Genomic DNA, 17159 nt, shown 5'->3' on the forward strand with positions numbered 1-17159 from the left:
ACAGAAGTAGTCACCTGCGGTATTCCAGTCTACGCCTAAAACTTGAGTCTGGGTGTGGAGTTCTCGCCCTTCTGCTCTCCAGATAGTGTGGAGTTGTTCACAGTTGGTAGCCCATTTTGATAAGGGGAGACTGATCAATTTCATTAGGGTTACAAGTTCATAGTATATAGTTATCACCAAACTATTACCTTCTACTGAGATCACAAAGTCGTCCATGTATGCAGTCTTGTTTATAAGTGGCATCCGGTAAAACGCATAAAATTTTTGGCGCGAGGACTTGGCTCTATCCGTTCACGTCTTCCCCAAGTGCCCAGAGAGCTTGAATACGTCGCTGGCATTCAATGAATGTTGAATTAAGTTCCTCTGGGGTGGACAGCTTAATTGGGTTTATGGCTTCGAGATAATCTAAGTGGGCTTGAATTATTCGATCCTTGTTGCCATAACGCCCTCGGAGAATCCTCTTCGTTTCTGTGTACGTCTCGGCCATCACTGCAATACCGTCCACTAACTGCTTTGGTTCTCCCGAGAGATAGCCGCGAAGAAAAATGTATTTATTAATTGTAGTTACCGTCGGATCCTTGTCAACCGACTGCTCAAACTGCTCCCAGAATCGTGCCCAACTCTCGATATCGCCTGAAAAAGGCTCAAGTTTGATCGGCGGAAGTTTTACTGAAGCCGTGGGAACACTCATTGTTACAGATTGTACTGGCGGATTGTCGGGAATCTTTATGTCGGCTACCGATTTCGCAAGCTGTTTCTCTATTTCGTGAGAAAATCGAGAAATTGTGAGTTTCGCGTTGTCTATATAATCTTCGCATTTAAGAACATCTTCTTCGTATTCGTCATCGTCTAACAACTCGTGAATGTCCTCATCTAATTTCGGTTCAGAATGCTTCCCAGTCTGTCATTGTAATATTTATAATCCGCTATTTCCGATGTGTCTGACAACCTTGCAACTTCCTCTACAAGTCGCGTAATGTTTGCTCTTTCTCTCATACGCTTTCTCTTTAGAGAGTGTAACTGTGCTTCTGGTTTGTGATCTGGCATGTCCATTCCGTCCGATTACTCCAAAGTTTAAAGCAGTGTCGGCTAGCGATCAGCTGTACCTAGTAGGGCGTTATCTTTGGATTGCTAGTCGAAGTAGTTCAATTGATGGTCGCTAGATGGCAGCACTAGTCATAAACAATCTACAGGTGTAGCGTAAGATCTGATAATTCGTTAAAGCGCTAATCGAACAGCTACAATAGCAGTACACAGCGGCAATAATGTAATCAGTTGCCTTTACAAATGGCACTACAAAACGTGTTGCGTGATAATTCAATTGAACTTAGCTGTGTATGCAGCCGGTTGTCGTCGAAGAGCTTCTTGCCTGGTGTGACAAATCGCTGCAGTAAACCACCTCGTAGTATTGCCGCGTGACGTGCGTCCAGAATTCGTGTTTCACAACGGCAATCGTGGAAATTGTCTCCCGGGTTTCGGCACCAAATTCTTATATCGTGAATCACAGTAGAGCAGCGATTTACAGTCTAACAACCCTTTATTACATAGTCACAGAACATACAATACAACATGTCAAAGATACATTGTCCTAAGAGTAAACAAACAGTCTCTCACTTGCCCGAAGTACATCACTCTGTGACAAATGCAGTACTCCAGATTGTTTTCTTATGACTTGTGTGTTTGTATTGTATGCATGGTTGTCATTAGGCAATAAAAATATTAACTAATAATTACGTGCTCCCTGTCATTGAAAACGGTATGTTTTTGTCCAGCGTAGAATCTGTCATTCCATGCTTTTTCAGTATATTGTTTATCACAGTTTTCATCCATTTACAAATAAACTAATGTAGGTATTCCATTGTAAATAATTCTGTAAGAGGGAAATGCCAAAAGACAGTGATCAAGCATTAATTTTCTGAACTATTGTATAAGAGATTGTGTAATGCCAGTTTCTCATTTCCAGGGTGAAGACAAAAATGGAGTAAATTCAGGAAACAGTTTAAAATAAAATAACTGTCAGTGAAAAGTGATCAGAATTAGAGTCTTGGTGTAAGTGTTGGAAAATGTAACACTTATTTATCGTAATTGTTAGTATTGCAGTAACTATTTTACACTAGTGATTTAAATTTGTTCCCTGTAATAACATAGAAATGACAGCTGAATCACAGAACTGTTTAAACAGTGTAATTTGTTTCAAATGTTGTTTCCATTGAAGATCAGTGTTTTTTGCCCTCTGTTTTTCTGACATTTTCATTTGTTAACAAGAGTGTTTCTTGTGATAGAAACAATAGTTTTCTGGGAGATCGTTAACCTTGTAGTGGATGTGTAACCTGTAACATGTCAGCTTTTAACATTTTTTCGTTAGTGTGATCATTAATTTGACACACATTCTGCTTTTGTATCTTGTTGTTGTTGTTGTTGTTGTTGTTGTGGTCTTCAGTCCGACTGGTTTGATGCAGCTCTCCATGCTACTCTATCCTGTGCAAGCTTCTTCATCTCCCAGTACTTACTGCAACCTACATCCTTCTGAATCTGCTTAGTGTATTCATCTCTTGGTCTCCCTCTACGATTTTTACCCTCCACGCTGCCCTCCAATGCTACATTTGTGATCCCTTGATGCCTCAGAACATGCCCTACCAACCGGTCTCTTCATGTGCCACAAACTGTTCTTCTCCCCTATTCTATTCAATACTTCCTCATTAGTTATGTGATCTACCCATCTAATCTTCAGCATTCTTCTGTAGCACCACATTTCGAAAACTTCTATTCTCTTCTTGTCCAAACTATTTATCGTCCATGTTTCACTTCCATACATGGCTACACTCCATACAAATACTTTCAGAAATGACTTCCTGACACTTAAATCTATACTCGATGTTAAAAAATTTCTCTTCTTCAGAAACGCTTTCCTTGCCATTGCCAGTCTACATTTTATATCCTCTCTACTTTGACCATCATCAGTTACTTTGCTCCCCAAATAGCAGAACTCCTTTACTACTCTAAGTGTCTCATTTCCTAATGTAATTCCCTCAGCATCACCCGACTTCTTTCAAGACACTGTGCATTCTGTTCAACTGCTCTTCCAAGTCCTTTGCTGTCTCTGACAGAATTACAATGTCATCGGCGAACCTCATTTTATTTCTTCTCCATGGATTTTAATACCTACTCCAAATTTTTCATTTGTTTCCCTTACTGCTTGCTCAATATACAGATTGAATAACATCGGGGAGAGGCTACAATCCTGTCTCACTCCCTTCCCAACCACTGCTTCCCTTTTATGCCCCTGGACTCTTATAACTGCCATCTGGTTTCTGTACAAATTGTAAATAGCCTTTCGCTCCCTGTATTTTACCCCTGCCACCTTCAGAATTTGAAAGAGAGTATTCCAGTCAACATTGTCAAAAGCTTTCTCTAAGTCTACAAATGGTAGAAATGTAGGTTTGCCTTTCCTTAATCTTTCTTCTAAGATAAGTCGCAGGGTCAGTATTGCCTCACATGTTCCAACATTTCTACGGAATCCAAACTGAACTTCCCCGAGGTCGACTTCTACCAGTTTTTCCATTCGTCTGTAAAGAATTGGCGTTAGTATTTTGCAGCTGTGACTTATTAAACTGATAGTTCAGTAAGTTTCACATCTGTCAACACCTGCTTTCTTTGGGATTGGAATTATTATATTCTTCTTGAAGTCTGAGGGTATTTCGCCGTTCTCATATATCTTGCTCACCAGACAGTAGAGTTTTGTCATGACTGGCTCTCCCAAGGTCGTCAGTAGTTCTAATAGAATGCTGTCTACTCCCGGGGCCTTATTTCGACTCAGGTCTTTCAGTGCTCGGTCAAACTCTTCACGCAATATCGTATCTCACATTTCATCTTCATCTACATCCTCTTCCATTTCCATAATATTGTCCTCAAGTACATCGCCCTTGTACAGACCCTCTATATACTCCTTCCACCTTTCTGCTTTGCCTTCTTTGCTCAGAACTGGGTTTCCATCTGAGCTCTTGATATTCATACAAGTGGCTCTCTTTTCTCCAGAGGTCTCTTTAATTTTCCTGTAGGCAGTATCTATCTTACCCTTAGTGAGATAAGCCTCTACATCCTTACATTTGTCCTCTAGCCATCCCTGCTTAGCAGTTTTGCACTTCCTGTCGATCTCATTTTTGAGACGTTTGTATTCCTTTTTGCCTGCTTCATTTACTGCATTTTTATATTTTCTCATTTCATCAATTAAATTCAATATTTCTTCTGTTACCCAAGGATTTCTACCAGCCCTCGTCTTTTTACCTACTTGATCGTGTGCTGCCTTCACTACTTCATCCCTCAGAGCTACCTATTCTTCTACTGTATTTCTTTCGCCCATTCCTGTCAATTGTTCCCTTATGCTCTCCCTGAAACTCTCTACAACCTCTGATTTAGTCAGTTTATCAAGGTCCCATCTCCTTAAATTCCCACCTTTTTGCAGTTTCTTCAGTTTTAATCTACAGTTCATAAACAATAGATTGTGGTCAGAGTCCACATCTGCCCCTGGAAATGTCTTACAATTTAAAACCTGGTTCCTAAATCTCTGTCTTACCCTTATATAATCTATCTGATACCTTTTAGTATCTCCAGGGTTCTTCTATGTATACAACCTCCTTTCATGATTCTTGAACCAAGTGTAAGCTATGATTAAGTTATGCTCTGTGCAAAATTCTACCAGACCGCTTCCTCTTTCATTTCTTACCCCCAATCCATAATCACCTACTATGTTTCCTTCTCTCCCTTTTCCTACTCTCGAATTCCAGTCACCCATGACTATTAAATTTTCGTCTCCCTTCACTACCTGAATAATTTCTTTTAATCAATTTCTTCATCATCTGCAGAACTAGTTGGCATATAAACTTGTACTACTGTAGTAGGAATGGGCTTCGTGTCTATCTTGGCCACAGTAATGCGTTCACGATGCTGTTTGTAGTAGCTTACCCTTACTCCTAATTTTTAATTCATTATTAAACCTACACCTGCATTACTCCTATTTGATTTTGTATTTATAACCCTGTATTCACCTGACCAAAAGTCTTGTTCCTCCTGCCACCGAACTTCACTATTTCCCACTATATCTAACTTTAACCTATCCATTTCCCTTTTTAAATTTTCTAACCTACCTGCCCGATTAAGGGATCTGACATTCCACGCTCCGATCCGTAGAATGCCAGTTTTCTTTCTCCTGATAACGACGTCCTCTTGAGTAGTCCCCACCTGGAGATCCGAATGGGGGACTATTTTACCTCCGGAATATTTTACCCAAGAGGACGCCATCATCATTTAACAGTAAAGCTGCATGCCCTCGGGAAAAATTACGGCTTTAGTTTCCCCTTGCTTTCAGCCGTTCGCAGTACCAGCACAGCAAGGCCATTTTGGTTAGTGTTACAAGGCCAGATCAGTCAATCATGCAGACTGTTGCCCCTGCATCTACTGAAAAGGCTGCTGCCCCTCTTCAGGAACCACACGTTTGTCTGGCCTCTCAACAGATACCCCTCCGTAGTGGTCGCACCTACGGTACGGCCATCTGTATCGCTGAGGCACGCAAGTCTCCCCATGTATGTTATGTACAGAAAATTAGCAGTGTTTGGTTTATTCGAGTACCTTGATGGCCAAAGTTCTTCGCAACTTACTTTTATATTAGAATTTACTATGTAATTGAGAATGAGGCAGTTAGAACCATGATTCTAGTAGGAAACTTCCTGGCAGATTAAAACTGTGTTCCGAATCGAGACTCAACCTGGAGACCTTTGCCTTTTGCGGGTGGCAAATTCTAGTAGGAACTGAAGAAAGTATTGGCTGCAGCTGTTTCAAAGAAAAAAAATTGTTCCCCAAGGGAATCTTGGAAAATATAAATCAATCATAATCTGAAGTTTTCTAAGTGTAATTAATTGATGGGATGTTTTCATATTTCCAATATAGTTTATGATTCAGTTTTAGCACACAATATTTTAATGATTGACCAAGTCGTTATCTTCAGGAGCTGTATGCAGTGGTCTTACTTCTGCTCACTACCTGGAGTCCAACCATTGTACCTGCAGCACCTGTAAAATACAACTAAATCAATCATCGAAATCCACATTAAGCTGAGGCTGCCCCTCTACTACCCCTCCCCAATCATTGAATGGATCAGTGAGCAAAGCGGCTAGAGAAAGGTGGTGAGTTACCAGCTCCAGTGAGACCACACCTAGTAAAGTATTGTGGTGTTAGACAGGTGTACTTATGTTGTATTCTACACTGGCTGTTGTTGTCTCTTCCCCGAACACTTAACAGTTTCACCATACTAGTTCTGTTTTACCACACTCCCTGTTGACAACTACAATTATGGTCTAGTTGTACATTACAATTTCTTTTTCGAGGTGGTGTTGTGTCATTCTCAAGACAATGTGGAGAATCTGATTCTGTATTTTTCTGTGATATTCAGATACGGTAAAAAGAGAGAGAGAGAGAGAGGAATTGAGGTAAATAATAGATGATCACATGGAATATCACTATGAATCATATTAAGTCAATTTCAGCTTGTAGTGGATCTTCAAAATACTGATTTCATGTGTTTCTGTTCACCTCTAGAATGGGCTTGTTTTTTGTCATGTTCATTTTGTTATTTCTGGTTTACAGTTTTCACTGTCCTTTAAGTTGATATTTTCCATACTTTTCATTTCTATTTAGCTCATGTTGAAGGAATCTGAAACTCATCATGTAGTACGTGGTCCACAGTGTGTAAGGTTCTTCATATTTAATGTTCATATTTTGCAGACATTTAAAAAAAATACTTCATTGTTTCAGGAAAATGAAGAAGATGTGCCAGAAGAGCAAAGATATGGTCACTGGAAGAAATCTGGTAAAATGATTGTCATTGAATCACTTCTGAAAATTTGGAAGAAACAGGGGCATCGAGTATTGCTTTTTACCCAGAGCCGTCAGGTTTGTATTGAAGCAATTTGATTCCCCACTGTTAATAAATATAATATATATGCTACAGAACACGGATACAGGGTTTTTATTTTAGATCCAACAAATTTATTATCGAATGGAACTAAGGTAGTAACCAAGTGCGCAGCTTAAGCACTTACATGTTAAAGAGCTTTATTCCATTTTTGCAAGACATGTGGCATTTCATGTTTGGTCAAGTAAGTCGTAAAGATTGCAGTTGTCCGTTAGGTGTATTATGATAATTGAATATATGAGATGATATTAAAATTCCTTTCATTTAGAAAATATGAGCACACACAACTATCAAGTGACAGATGGTATTTATTTGTGCAAAATGTTTTGTAAAACCTAAAATATGTTACTCATAAACACTGCTTAAAGTATTCTCCCATTGAATAGCTTCATGGATTTTCGAATGCTGCTTAATTATAACCCAAGGGATACATGTGTATTGTCTGTTGGCACTTACAGTACTTGTGGAATTATTAAATGTTGTGTATTGATAACCCCTGACGTACTCCCCGAGGGGGGAAAAAAAAGAGCTCTTTAATACCGTTTGATCACAAGAGGCAGACATATTTACTACCAAGACAAATACCATGTGTTGTGAAGTTTATTATGCAAGAGATTTGTGATATTTTGGTTGCACAGATTGTGATCAGTATTTTGTTTGTTGCCTCATTGCAGTTGGTCTCTTTAGAACTTGTATATTTCCAGCATGTGCCCGTAATGGACCCTTTCACTAAAGAGAGTGACAATAATTTATCACAAGTGAGTCTATATCATAACATTTATGTAATGAGTGTCTAAATATTAAGAGTTTCCTCCATTGCTGGTATTGAAAATTTATGACCATTTGGTGATGCATGTAGAATCATGTTCTGCTTGGAAAATATTGAATCTAAATCTCCAACTCTTACAGTAATTGCTATGGCGACCAGGGGCACAACCCTCATGACAGTTATGTGCGGGTCAAAGTAGGTGGTGCTTGCACACTCTGTAGCAGCCACATGGAAACGAGAAGTATGAACACAGACTGCTAGGAGGCAAACAAAGAGCTACGGACCACCAGAAACCTCGCCAAGCATCAGCAAAGGTCGCTAGCTGGACCACCAAAATCCAAGCTGCGACTACTGTCGTGCCATGGTAGACCCTGATCTGCAAGCACCCCACCATGAGAATGAGGTCATTACCAAAACTACACAATTTGGTCTCAAAAGCGTGCAGTGTAGGAGACCCAGTAGCTTGTTACATACTCCAGTTGATGATTGTAGCTGATGATCCAGTATCAGTCTGTAAGATGAATGGTTGTTTTCCATCTCAAACTGTATAAACATCAGTTTAATGGACATTGGGAGGACAATCTGTACAAACTTCACATCTGGAAAGCCGGGCTTGGAAGACCATTTTTTGGGTCGCCTTGCACCCAGTCCTGGGACATTGGAGTGGAGGAGCTACTTCGTCCTTGTGTCCAGAATTACTGCAGGCGGTACACTTTGCCATGCAGAAATGCACTTGTGTCACGAATGGGTAACAAAACACTGCTCGCAGAATGGTAATGGTTTGAAATGTGTGTCCTGTGAGGGTCTTTGTTTAACTCGGGCACAAACTACTGTTGGGAGGCTTCCAACTCTTGACAGAAGGTAAATACCAGGACTGGATTTTGGATAGAAGCTGCTGCCCTGACTGACTTCTAAAAAGCCCAATTGATGGAAAGGCATGCTTCATGCAATGGGTCCTTTAAATTCAAGAGACCCTGATGCAGATTTTCATCAGGTGCACAAACTAAAATCATGTCTCTGACTAGAACTGGTGCATAATAGAGCTTGTATTGTTCATTTGAAACATTGAAACTGGCTTTCCTGGGAGAGACCCTCTAGCATAGCTTCCATTCCCTATAAGTTTTAGAATGTCTTTGAGAGCTAAAAAATTTGTATTGCATTGCTGTGTGTGTATCTGAGTGTTGATATAGTCAGCTAAGCTTTGCTTTAAGGAAGTGTATGCTCTGCTTTGGGATTTAACTGTTTTAAAAGCTGGTAGATTGCGGGTCATGCATTCTCCAGTAGGAATGCTCACTGCCGCACGTTGCTGCAGACATTGTACACGTCAGTAATGTGTTCGTTGTAAATAAATGTTGTAGTAGTACTATTATATGTTTATTACCTTATAAATAAAAAAAACTTTTTTTTTTAAATTTTAAATTCATTGAAAAAAAAAAGACGATCATTCCTCTTGGAAGCTATGGAAGGTACATTAGCTTATTTATTTGAGTTGTAAATATTTGCCATGTATTATTGTTTTTCTGACATGTTCTACATCCTGGAGTACCTCTTCACTACGGATCAGTTGGAATGAACGTAAATCTAATCTAATCAAAATGTTGTCCTAATCGAGCTATGTAGCAGGCCCAATGATTAATATTCCTGCCAAAGAGTTGACAGGGCGGTGGTGCCCATGTGCTTACGTGTGCATGGATGACAGGCCGGGAATTTATCCCTACGGGTACTGGAGTGGGGATTTTCAAGGTGAGATTTGGTTTTGTTAGGATCTTATTTACCTGCTGCTACTTGTGGAGTAATAGAAGCACCAGATGCTTAATTTCTTATGTTTGGGCACGCATGTTCTAAAGTTCAAAGAAGGCAGCCCGTTTCGTGCTATCGCGCAATAGGGGTGAGAGTGTCACTGATATGATACACGAATTGGGGTGGCAGTCACCGAAACAAAGGCAGTTTTCTTTGCGGCGAGATCTATTTATGAAATTTCAATCGCTAACTTTCTCTTCCGAATGCGAAAATATTTTGTTGGCATCCACCTACGTAGGGAGAAATGATCATCATAATAAAATAAGAGAAATCAGAGCTCGAACGGAAAGATTTAGGTGTTCCTTTTTCCCATGCGCCATCCAAGAGTGGAATGGTAGAGAAGTAGTATGAAAATGGTTCAATGAACCCTCTGCCAGGCACTTAAGTGTGAATTGCAGCGTAACCATGTAGATGTAGAAAACCCAAAAGTCACCACTGAAAAATTCTACTTTTTGTTACTAATAGGGGAAATCTGTGGTAGTTCTTACAAACATCTTCTTTATTTGCTAGCAAAAAGCTGGTGATTATAATAGGAGCAACAAAAAATTAACTCCAACCCCTCAGAAGTTTCAGCTACATACTATTCTGAGGTATAGGCTCCAAACTAACTCCCAGGATATGGAACTAAAAGTGGAGAAACTAGCACTCGAAGAACTGTTGTCTACTGCAAAAGCTAACTTCTTGGTGTGACACAGTCTTTATCCGATGCCACGTCAATAAGAGCTTAAGTGATGGACTGCAAGCACTCGGCGCTTGACTTGTCCAGCCTTTTCCGATTGGCACTGTCAATAGCAGTTTTTGGGTTGGCTTAAATAGTCATTCTTCAGGAAGAGACACGCTGCCCCCCCCTCCCCCCCCCCCCCCCCCCAGATGGCGTCATGGTTTTGTGGTGCAGCCGGCGACCTCTTGCTAATGCTTGGTGAAGTACTCTGTGTCTGTCACCCTCGATGGACATCCTGGCAGTCTGGTTTGTGTTTGATGTTCCTGTGTTGCTGCTACAAAGTGTGCAAGCATCATCTATTTAACCCACAAATCATAACTGTCTTGAGGGTTGTGGGTTGTGCACATGGTCACAATTGATTTCAGTTCGTCGGCTGTAGACTGGGAGAAGCATACATTCAGAACAGTTGACAGACAAGGATTCGTGTAACGTTGTGTTAAAAATAGTCTCCAAAAATTATATTGAGCAATTGTTCATGTCACCTACTTATAAGGAAAATGTACTAGATTTCCTGGCAACAAACAGGACCAAACCTATTAATTCATGAGACAGAAAGAGCATGTACAGCCAATAATCATGAGGCTGTTACATCCTCTGTGTCACCAGGTTGAATGTCAGCAGGTTGAATGTAAAGTTAAGAAAGGTAGAGGGTATGTCTGTTCAACAAGTGTGCCAAGACAATAATCAAGCACCTCTTGATTTTTAAGCCACATCTGTTGAATTATAGTTGCACCAGTAAACCTCACATTCTTTAAAGAATAGAACTCCCACGTATAAAACAGCTTCTAACTTTTCATTAAGTTGCAAGTGAATTTTTTGTGTTAAATAGTTGACATTAAGCACATAAGAGAGGAAAAATTTAGAAAAGTTTTGAAATTATGTTTAAAAGTTTGTTGGAAGTCACTAAGTGTTCCCATTTACAAAACTAGATAATTATATTCTGAGTAATTTGCATTCTGTTGTAAGCAATGTTCCCATTTACAAAACTAGATAATTATATTCTGAGTAATTTGCATTCTGTTGTAAGCAATTTTTTTGACATCATGTCTCCAAAACCATATGTCGTACAATACTGTAATTTTGTAAGTGCATTCAGTGATATATGTGGACGCTGTCTGCAAAATGTGTTGCAAATACAATTAGTAGTAAAGAAATAATAAATTAAAACATCGTGCCTGATGCGGCAGTTTTACTGCATGAGAAGCAAAAATGTAGTAAGCAATAAACTTTTTTCCTTTCCTTTTGTACACAACTTTCAAACCAGACATTGTAGCATCAACAGCAGAAATGTTTTATGGGAGACATAACATCTGCTGTCTGAGATTTTTCCAGCACAACAGTTGTCAGTTGAACCAGAGCTACCATTTTTAGTGCAAAAAGTCAAGATCCAAATCTCTAAGCTGCGCTCTTCACCAGTATCTCACCATGGATACCAGAAAGTTGTCATCCACACCTTAAAACGTGCTTGCATGCAAAGCTAAGGATAGATGCAGTGCGTGCACTGTTATAGCAGCCATACTCGGGACCTCCCCAAGCACCCGTACACAATGAACATACAGTGCAGATAATGTGCAACAGCAAACCACTAACAGTATCACTGGACTGGGTCAAACTGGCATATTTTCTGACACCACTTGCACGACAGGAAACCTGGGACTTTCATATCAATGACTTCAAGCCAATCCAGTAGCTGGACTGATCACTCAATCCCAGTGTTGTCTCCGCTTCAGCAAACAAGCCTGCAGAAAGCATCTGATATACCAGGAATGTACACTAGAGCAAGGCAACAGGTTCATTACAAATATCAACACATTCCAGAAGCTCTGCTCTATTGTCGGGGGGTGACGTGTGGGAAGCATCGACTTTTACATATGACAGTTTTTTGTTTACTCACTGTTGTCAAGTTGTATTTTCTTAACTGTAAGAATAAAATCTGTTTATTCTGTTATGTGTATATTGGATTATTATGATATTGATATTGGAAGAAACCTATAAATGTTTTGCTTAGTGGTTACTTTTTAAATAAGTTTGTTTGAGTAATCTGTTTAATCTTGTTGGATGCTTTATTGTGGGTTCTGTTCCTTGACAGAAAATGCTGATTTGCTTTTTCTGTTTATTCTTTCTTGGTAAATGTAAGTCAGTCACCCACTTGTTCCACAGTTATTGACAGAGCTGTTTGTGCTGTGATTATCAACATTATTTTTGGTGTGTAAACGTACATGTAGTTAAAATGGCCAGTATTTTGAACAGATCTTTACAGTGAGCTCGACTATGTTGATTATTATTCTTATGGCAAGTTTCTGTAATTTGAAAACCTCACAGTGTGTTCAATGAACCTTAAAATCTGGAAAATATGGGAATTTTCAAAATCTGAAAAAGCTGTAAACTGTTTTTTTTTTCTTCTTCCTTTTTTTTTTTTTTTTTTTAACATTTTCATCGTATTCAATTTGTATCGATGTATCATCAGTTTAAACTGCACATGATATTTCAGATAGCATTCATATATTCAAAAGGGAAATCTACACGTTATATACGTACTACCCTGTGATGATACAGTGTGTATCCAAAAGTTTGTAACATTTTTATACCTGTCGAGCTGTCTCATGAGGCAGGGTTAGGAGGAATTTGATCGGTGCCATCGCGAGAGGTGGGGAGGGTGGGGGAGGAGGATTCCTTGGTTCCAGATTAGGCACGAAGTACCGATCAGTTACTGGTAGAAATAACACACAGAACTAACAAGTTTTGTAAAAGCACTATGTGGAGACATTCATATTCAGTTTAGTACTATATGTGACATTAAATTAATCTGAACAGATCTATGTTGCCAAATGAGTGCTCGACAGCAAGAGACTGATATAATGTTATGAATGGAAAAGCTAGTCTTCAGTTTAATTGTGGGATAATCCACCATCTTGCATCAATAAATCTACAGCTTATGAATGTTTGCTTGACTATTTCACTGCAACTTTGCAGGGAAGCAGAATTGGCAACTTCATGCTTCGTACCAGTCGTTTGCTATAGTAGAAATGACACGGGGGAATAACAAGCTTTCATGTAAGCACTATAGTATAAATGACACATTGGAATAACAAGTTTTCATATAAGCACATTTTTATGTGATACTCATTAATAGTAATGAAATTAAATCAAGGCTGTTGTAACACATTAGTTCAAACAGGAGAAGACAAACGACATTTTAAACATTGTGTCTCACTTCACATCATTAATACAGTTATCAACAATTAGTAAATATACTCACTTGTTTCGATTTTCTTTCATTTACAGCACTGCAAGACATTAATAATAATGTTTCTCACTTCACCCTTTGTTAACAGAGTCATAAATATGGGTGGACCAGGAGTAGTGTCTTCATTCATCATTTTTCTACTCAGGTACTCACATAGATCAACTTCACACAAGCAACTGTTCACTGCTTAAAGATTACGTACTACAATGCCACACACTTTTGAATTGCGTTGCTCGTCAGTAATTCCAAGCAGCATGAAGTACAGGGCTAAGGGACCAAGAAAACTACTTTCCTTAAAGTGCATTCTTGAATTCGGCAGTTTTTTCACTTTTAAGCGGTCGATTAAATATAGAAAACCCGTTAACAGCATAAACAAAGAAAATCTGTAACTGTGCAGACCATTAAATAAAAGAACTTGGTAATCACAATTGGTAATGCTGTATAACCAACAACAAATGGAAAGCGAATGAATGGAATGAAATTAAAGTACTGCTCCAAACAAGTTCACACCAGCGGTTTATTTAAATTAGTGATTTTTTTTTTCCCACCTTGTGGCTGTTGAAATCTCAAAATTGTCGAATTCACATACAAGCACAATATGATATCAAGCCTTATGAGTTTCGTTTTGATGGGTTGCTCCTTGCTCCTGAACTCAAAAACAGTACAAATGCTATTTGTACTTTGTGCAAGGAAGTGATGATTGTTTTCAGGATGGGGAAAAGTATCTTTTAAAGTGATGCTAAGAACATAAAACACCAGGGTTTCAATGCAAATTTGCTGCCACTACTTGCTTTCATGCAACATTCCGAACCTCTAGTAACAAATTTCGACACAATTAATCATACATAATGTTCAGGGATTTGATTTAGTGCTGAACCATTAACCCCCAACCCCCATTCTTCATAGAATTGAACTCCCATGTGTAAAACAGTCCCAGATGCCTGAAAGAAATGTAATAAAGAAGTAAAGACGTAAAACATCCTGCTTGAAGCTAAAGTTTCACCAAATGAACTGCTAACATCTAGTAACGATAAACTGTTTCTCTTTCATCATTTTGCGGGACTGTAATCCAGAAAAAGTTTAAGAAATGCATGAAATAATTTGTAGAGTTTGTTGGAAGTTGCTAATTGTTCTCATTCTCAAATACTGGATGAATATAGGCTGGGTAATGTGCATGTCATGAATTAACACATCTGTGGCAACAGTCTTGCCGCAGTGGATACACCGGTTCCCATGAGATCACCGAAGTGAAGCACTGTCGGGCGTGGCCGGTGCTTAGATGGGTCACCATCCAACGGCCATGCACTGTTGCCATTTTTCGGGGTGCACTCAGCCTCGTGATGCCAATTGAGGAGCTACTCGACCGAATAGTAGTGGCTCCAGTCAAAGAAAACCATCATAACGACTGGGAGAGTGGTGTGCTGACCACACGCCCCTCCTATCCGCATCCTCACCTGAGGATGACATGGCGGTCGGATGGTCCCGGTGGGCCACTTGTGGCCTGAAGACGGAGTGCTTTTGAGTGCAACATGGCTGCAAAGTTTTTAACTTAAATACTTGGCTTGTTGTGTTAAAAAACTTCAGAAACTTAATGAGTAGACTATGACAGCACTTTAAATTTTCAAATTCAGTCAATAAGTGTATAAAATACTGAAAATGAATATTTTGTTGCTGTTTGAAGTTGTTACGCAATTGCAACTGGAACTAGGTTTGACCATTGGTCATTTAGTAATAAAAATGAACGTGATTTTCAAGTGTGAGGTAAAAGCTTGAACCGAAAGTGAGTTCGGATTTCATACGAGTTGAGACTTGACAGTCACATTCGCCATGTTATGTACACCATATTCTTGTCAATAGTAAGTACGAAAATCCTCATTTTCTTTCTTAAAATAAGCGACAAAGAAGGTTAGCTCCAGACTTGGGAAGAATGTGAAGATAGGAAGAAACCTTCCAGTTGAGTTGTGCAGCAGTTTCTTAAGGTGCGAAGTAGGAATTTGTCCTAATTTTTAGAAAATTATATTATAAACCATTTTAGCAGAAACACAATTCGTCAATTCATGAGTGTGTTATTTACTAGTTAAATAGGAGTTCCAGCATCAGTCAAAGCAATATATTCAAAGCCGTAGAATGATCCGATGAAACAGTCTGCAGTGTAGTCCCTGTTTACTAGGAGATGACATTACGAGCTGAACTCTTGTGGTCATTTGTCAATTCTGGTCTCGGCAGACTGTATAGCATTATTTCCTTCATTCTTTTTGGACAGTTAAGTTGAGAAGAAAACGCAGCTGCAAAAATGAAAAATTTGTTACAGCATTGTATATGGATTGGCACCATACATGAGATGTAAACTTGCTGATCTCATTGACAAGTGTGAAATGATCGTAATTGAATTTGATGCAAGCATGAATTTTGTTTTTGGGACCATGATAAAATTAATGATGACATATTTTTTTGAAATGTTCAAGGGCAAATAATTTGCTTGAAGGCGTAGAAAGAGTGTTAGGTTTGGAAAAACCTTAAAAAATTTACAGCTGTCAGAGGATGGGCCAAACATGAATTTAAACTCTTGAATGACTAACAGTGAACTAAAAGAATCCCTCAATCTTTTACAACTGCTGCAGTTTGCACATATTCAATGGCGTTTTCAAAACGGGAATATCCAAAACCAGCTGGAAAGTGTGCTATTTTTGACAGAACTTCATTATGCTGTTCAATATTTGGAACACAACCTATGACCAGCTTAGAGACAGAAGTGATGGCACTTTCTGCAGGACCTGACCATCATTTTGCTGGACAGTGCTCAAGCATGTACAGTGCAAGCTGTTACTGATTTGACAAACTGCCTATTGGCTTCTGTCTCGGGTTCTTCGGCCGACGTTCATGTAATGGTTTTTCTGACGTTTCGCCAGCACGAGTGGCTGGCATTGTCAAAGCTTCACCCTCCATTGCCGGTGGTGAACTGGAGGCGAGCTCGTGGCCGCAGGCTATATGTACCTGGCGCGCCAACGTCCGAGGGCTTCTCCGCGGTCATTTCCAGTGCGGTTCTCCTCTTGCTACCTGCGACGGTCGTTCGCTGCAGTACGGGAAGCCAGGATCCGTTTACCTTAAGGCTTTCCTCTTTCTTGTTGAAACTGTTCGCGTGTTTTTGGATTTCTACAGCTTCTCTGAACGAGCGCGTGTGATAGTGCTTCTCTACAGCCAGAACTTCCGTGTCGGCGAATTTTATAACGTGGTCGGTCTCATTCAGTGCGCGCTCTGCCACGGCCGATTTCTCCACCTGCCCCAACCTGCAATGTCGCTTATGCTCTTTGATCCTGGTGTTAATGGATCGTCCAGTCATTCCGACATAAACTTTTCCGCAAGTGCAAGGTATGCGGTATATTCCCGACATTGCAAGTGGGTCTCTTTTCTCCTTCGCCAATCTAAGACACTCTTTTATCTTCCTTGTCGGTTTGAAAATCGTCTTTACGCCATGTTTGCGCAATATACGGCCGATTCTGTCCGTCACTCTGGGAATGTATGGCAGAAAGGCCGTACCCGACATTTCCTTTTTCTGGTTCCTTACTTCGCCGAGTGTTTGGCTCTGTTACACTTCTAATGTAATTTGTGGAGTACCCATTGCTCCTCAGAACAGTTTCCAGGTGTTGCATTTCTC

At 39.7% G+C, this 17159-nt stretch overlaps 1 protein-coding gene across 2 annotated transcripts in view; it reads left to right on the plus strand.

The window, feature by feature from the left end:
* Positions 1-17159, plus strand: part of LOC126235692 (DNA excision repair protein ERCC-6-like) — a 119631-nt gene that overhangs the window by 69076 nt on the left and 33396 nt on the right. For both annotated transcript variants that reach the window (XM_049944435.1, XM_049944433.1), the window contains exon 13: positions 6808-6945. In XM_049944435.1, the coding sequence (XP_049800392.1) occupies positions 6808-6945 (138 nt within the window). The remainder of the gene's footprint in view (positions 1-6807; positions 6946-17159) is intronic.

The sequence above is a fragment of the Schistocerca nitens genome, chromosome 2 (genome assembly GCF_023898315.1).
Source record: "Schistocerca nitens isolate TAMUIC-IGC-003100 chromosome 2, iqSchNite1.1, whole genome shotgun sequence".
In the NCBI taxonomy this organism is placed as follows: Eukaryota; Metazoa; Arthropoda; class Insecta; order Orthoptera; family Acrididae; genus Schistocerca; species Schistocerca nitens.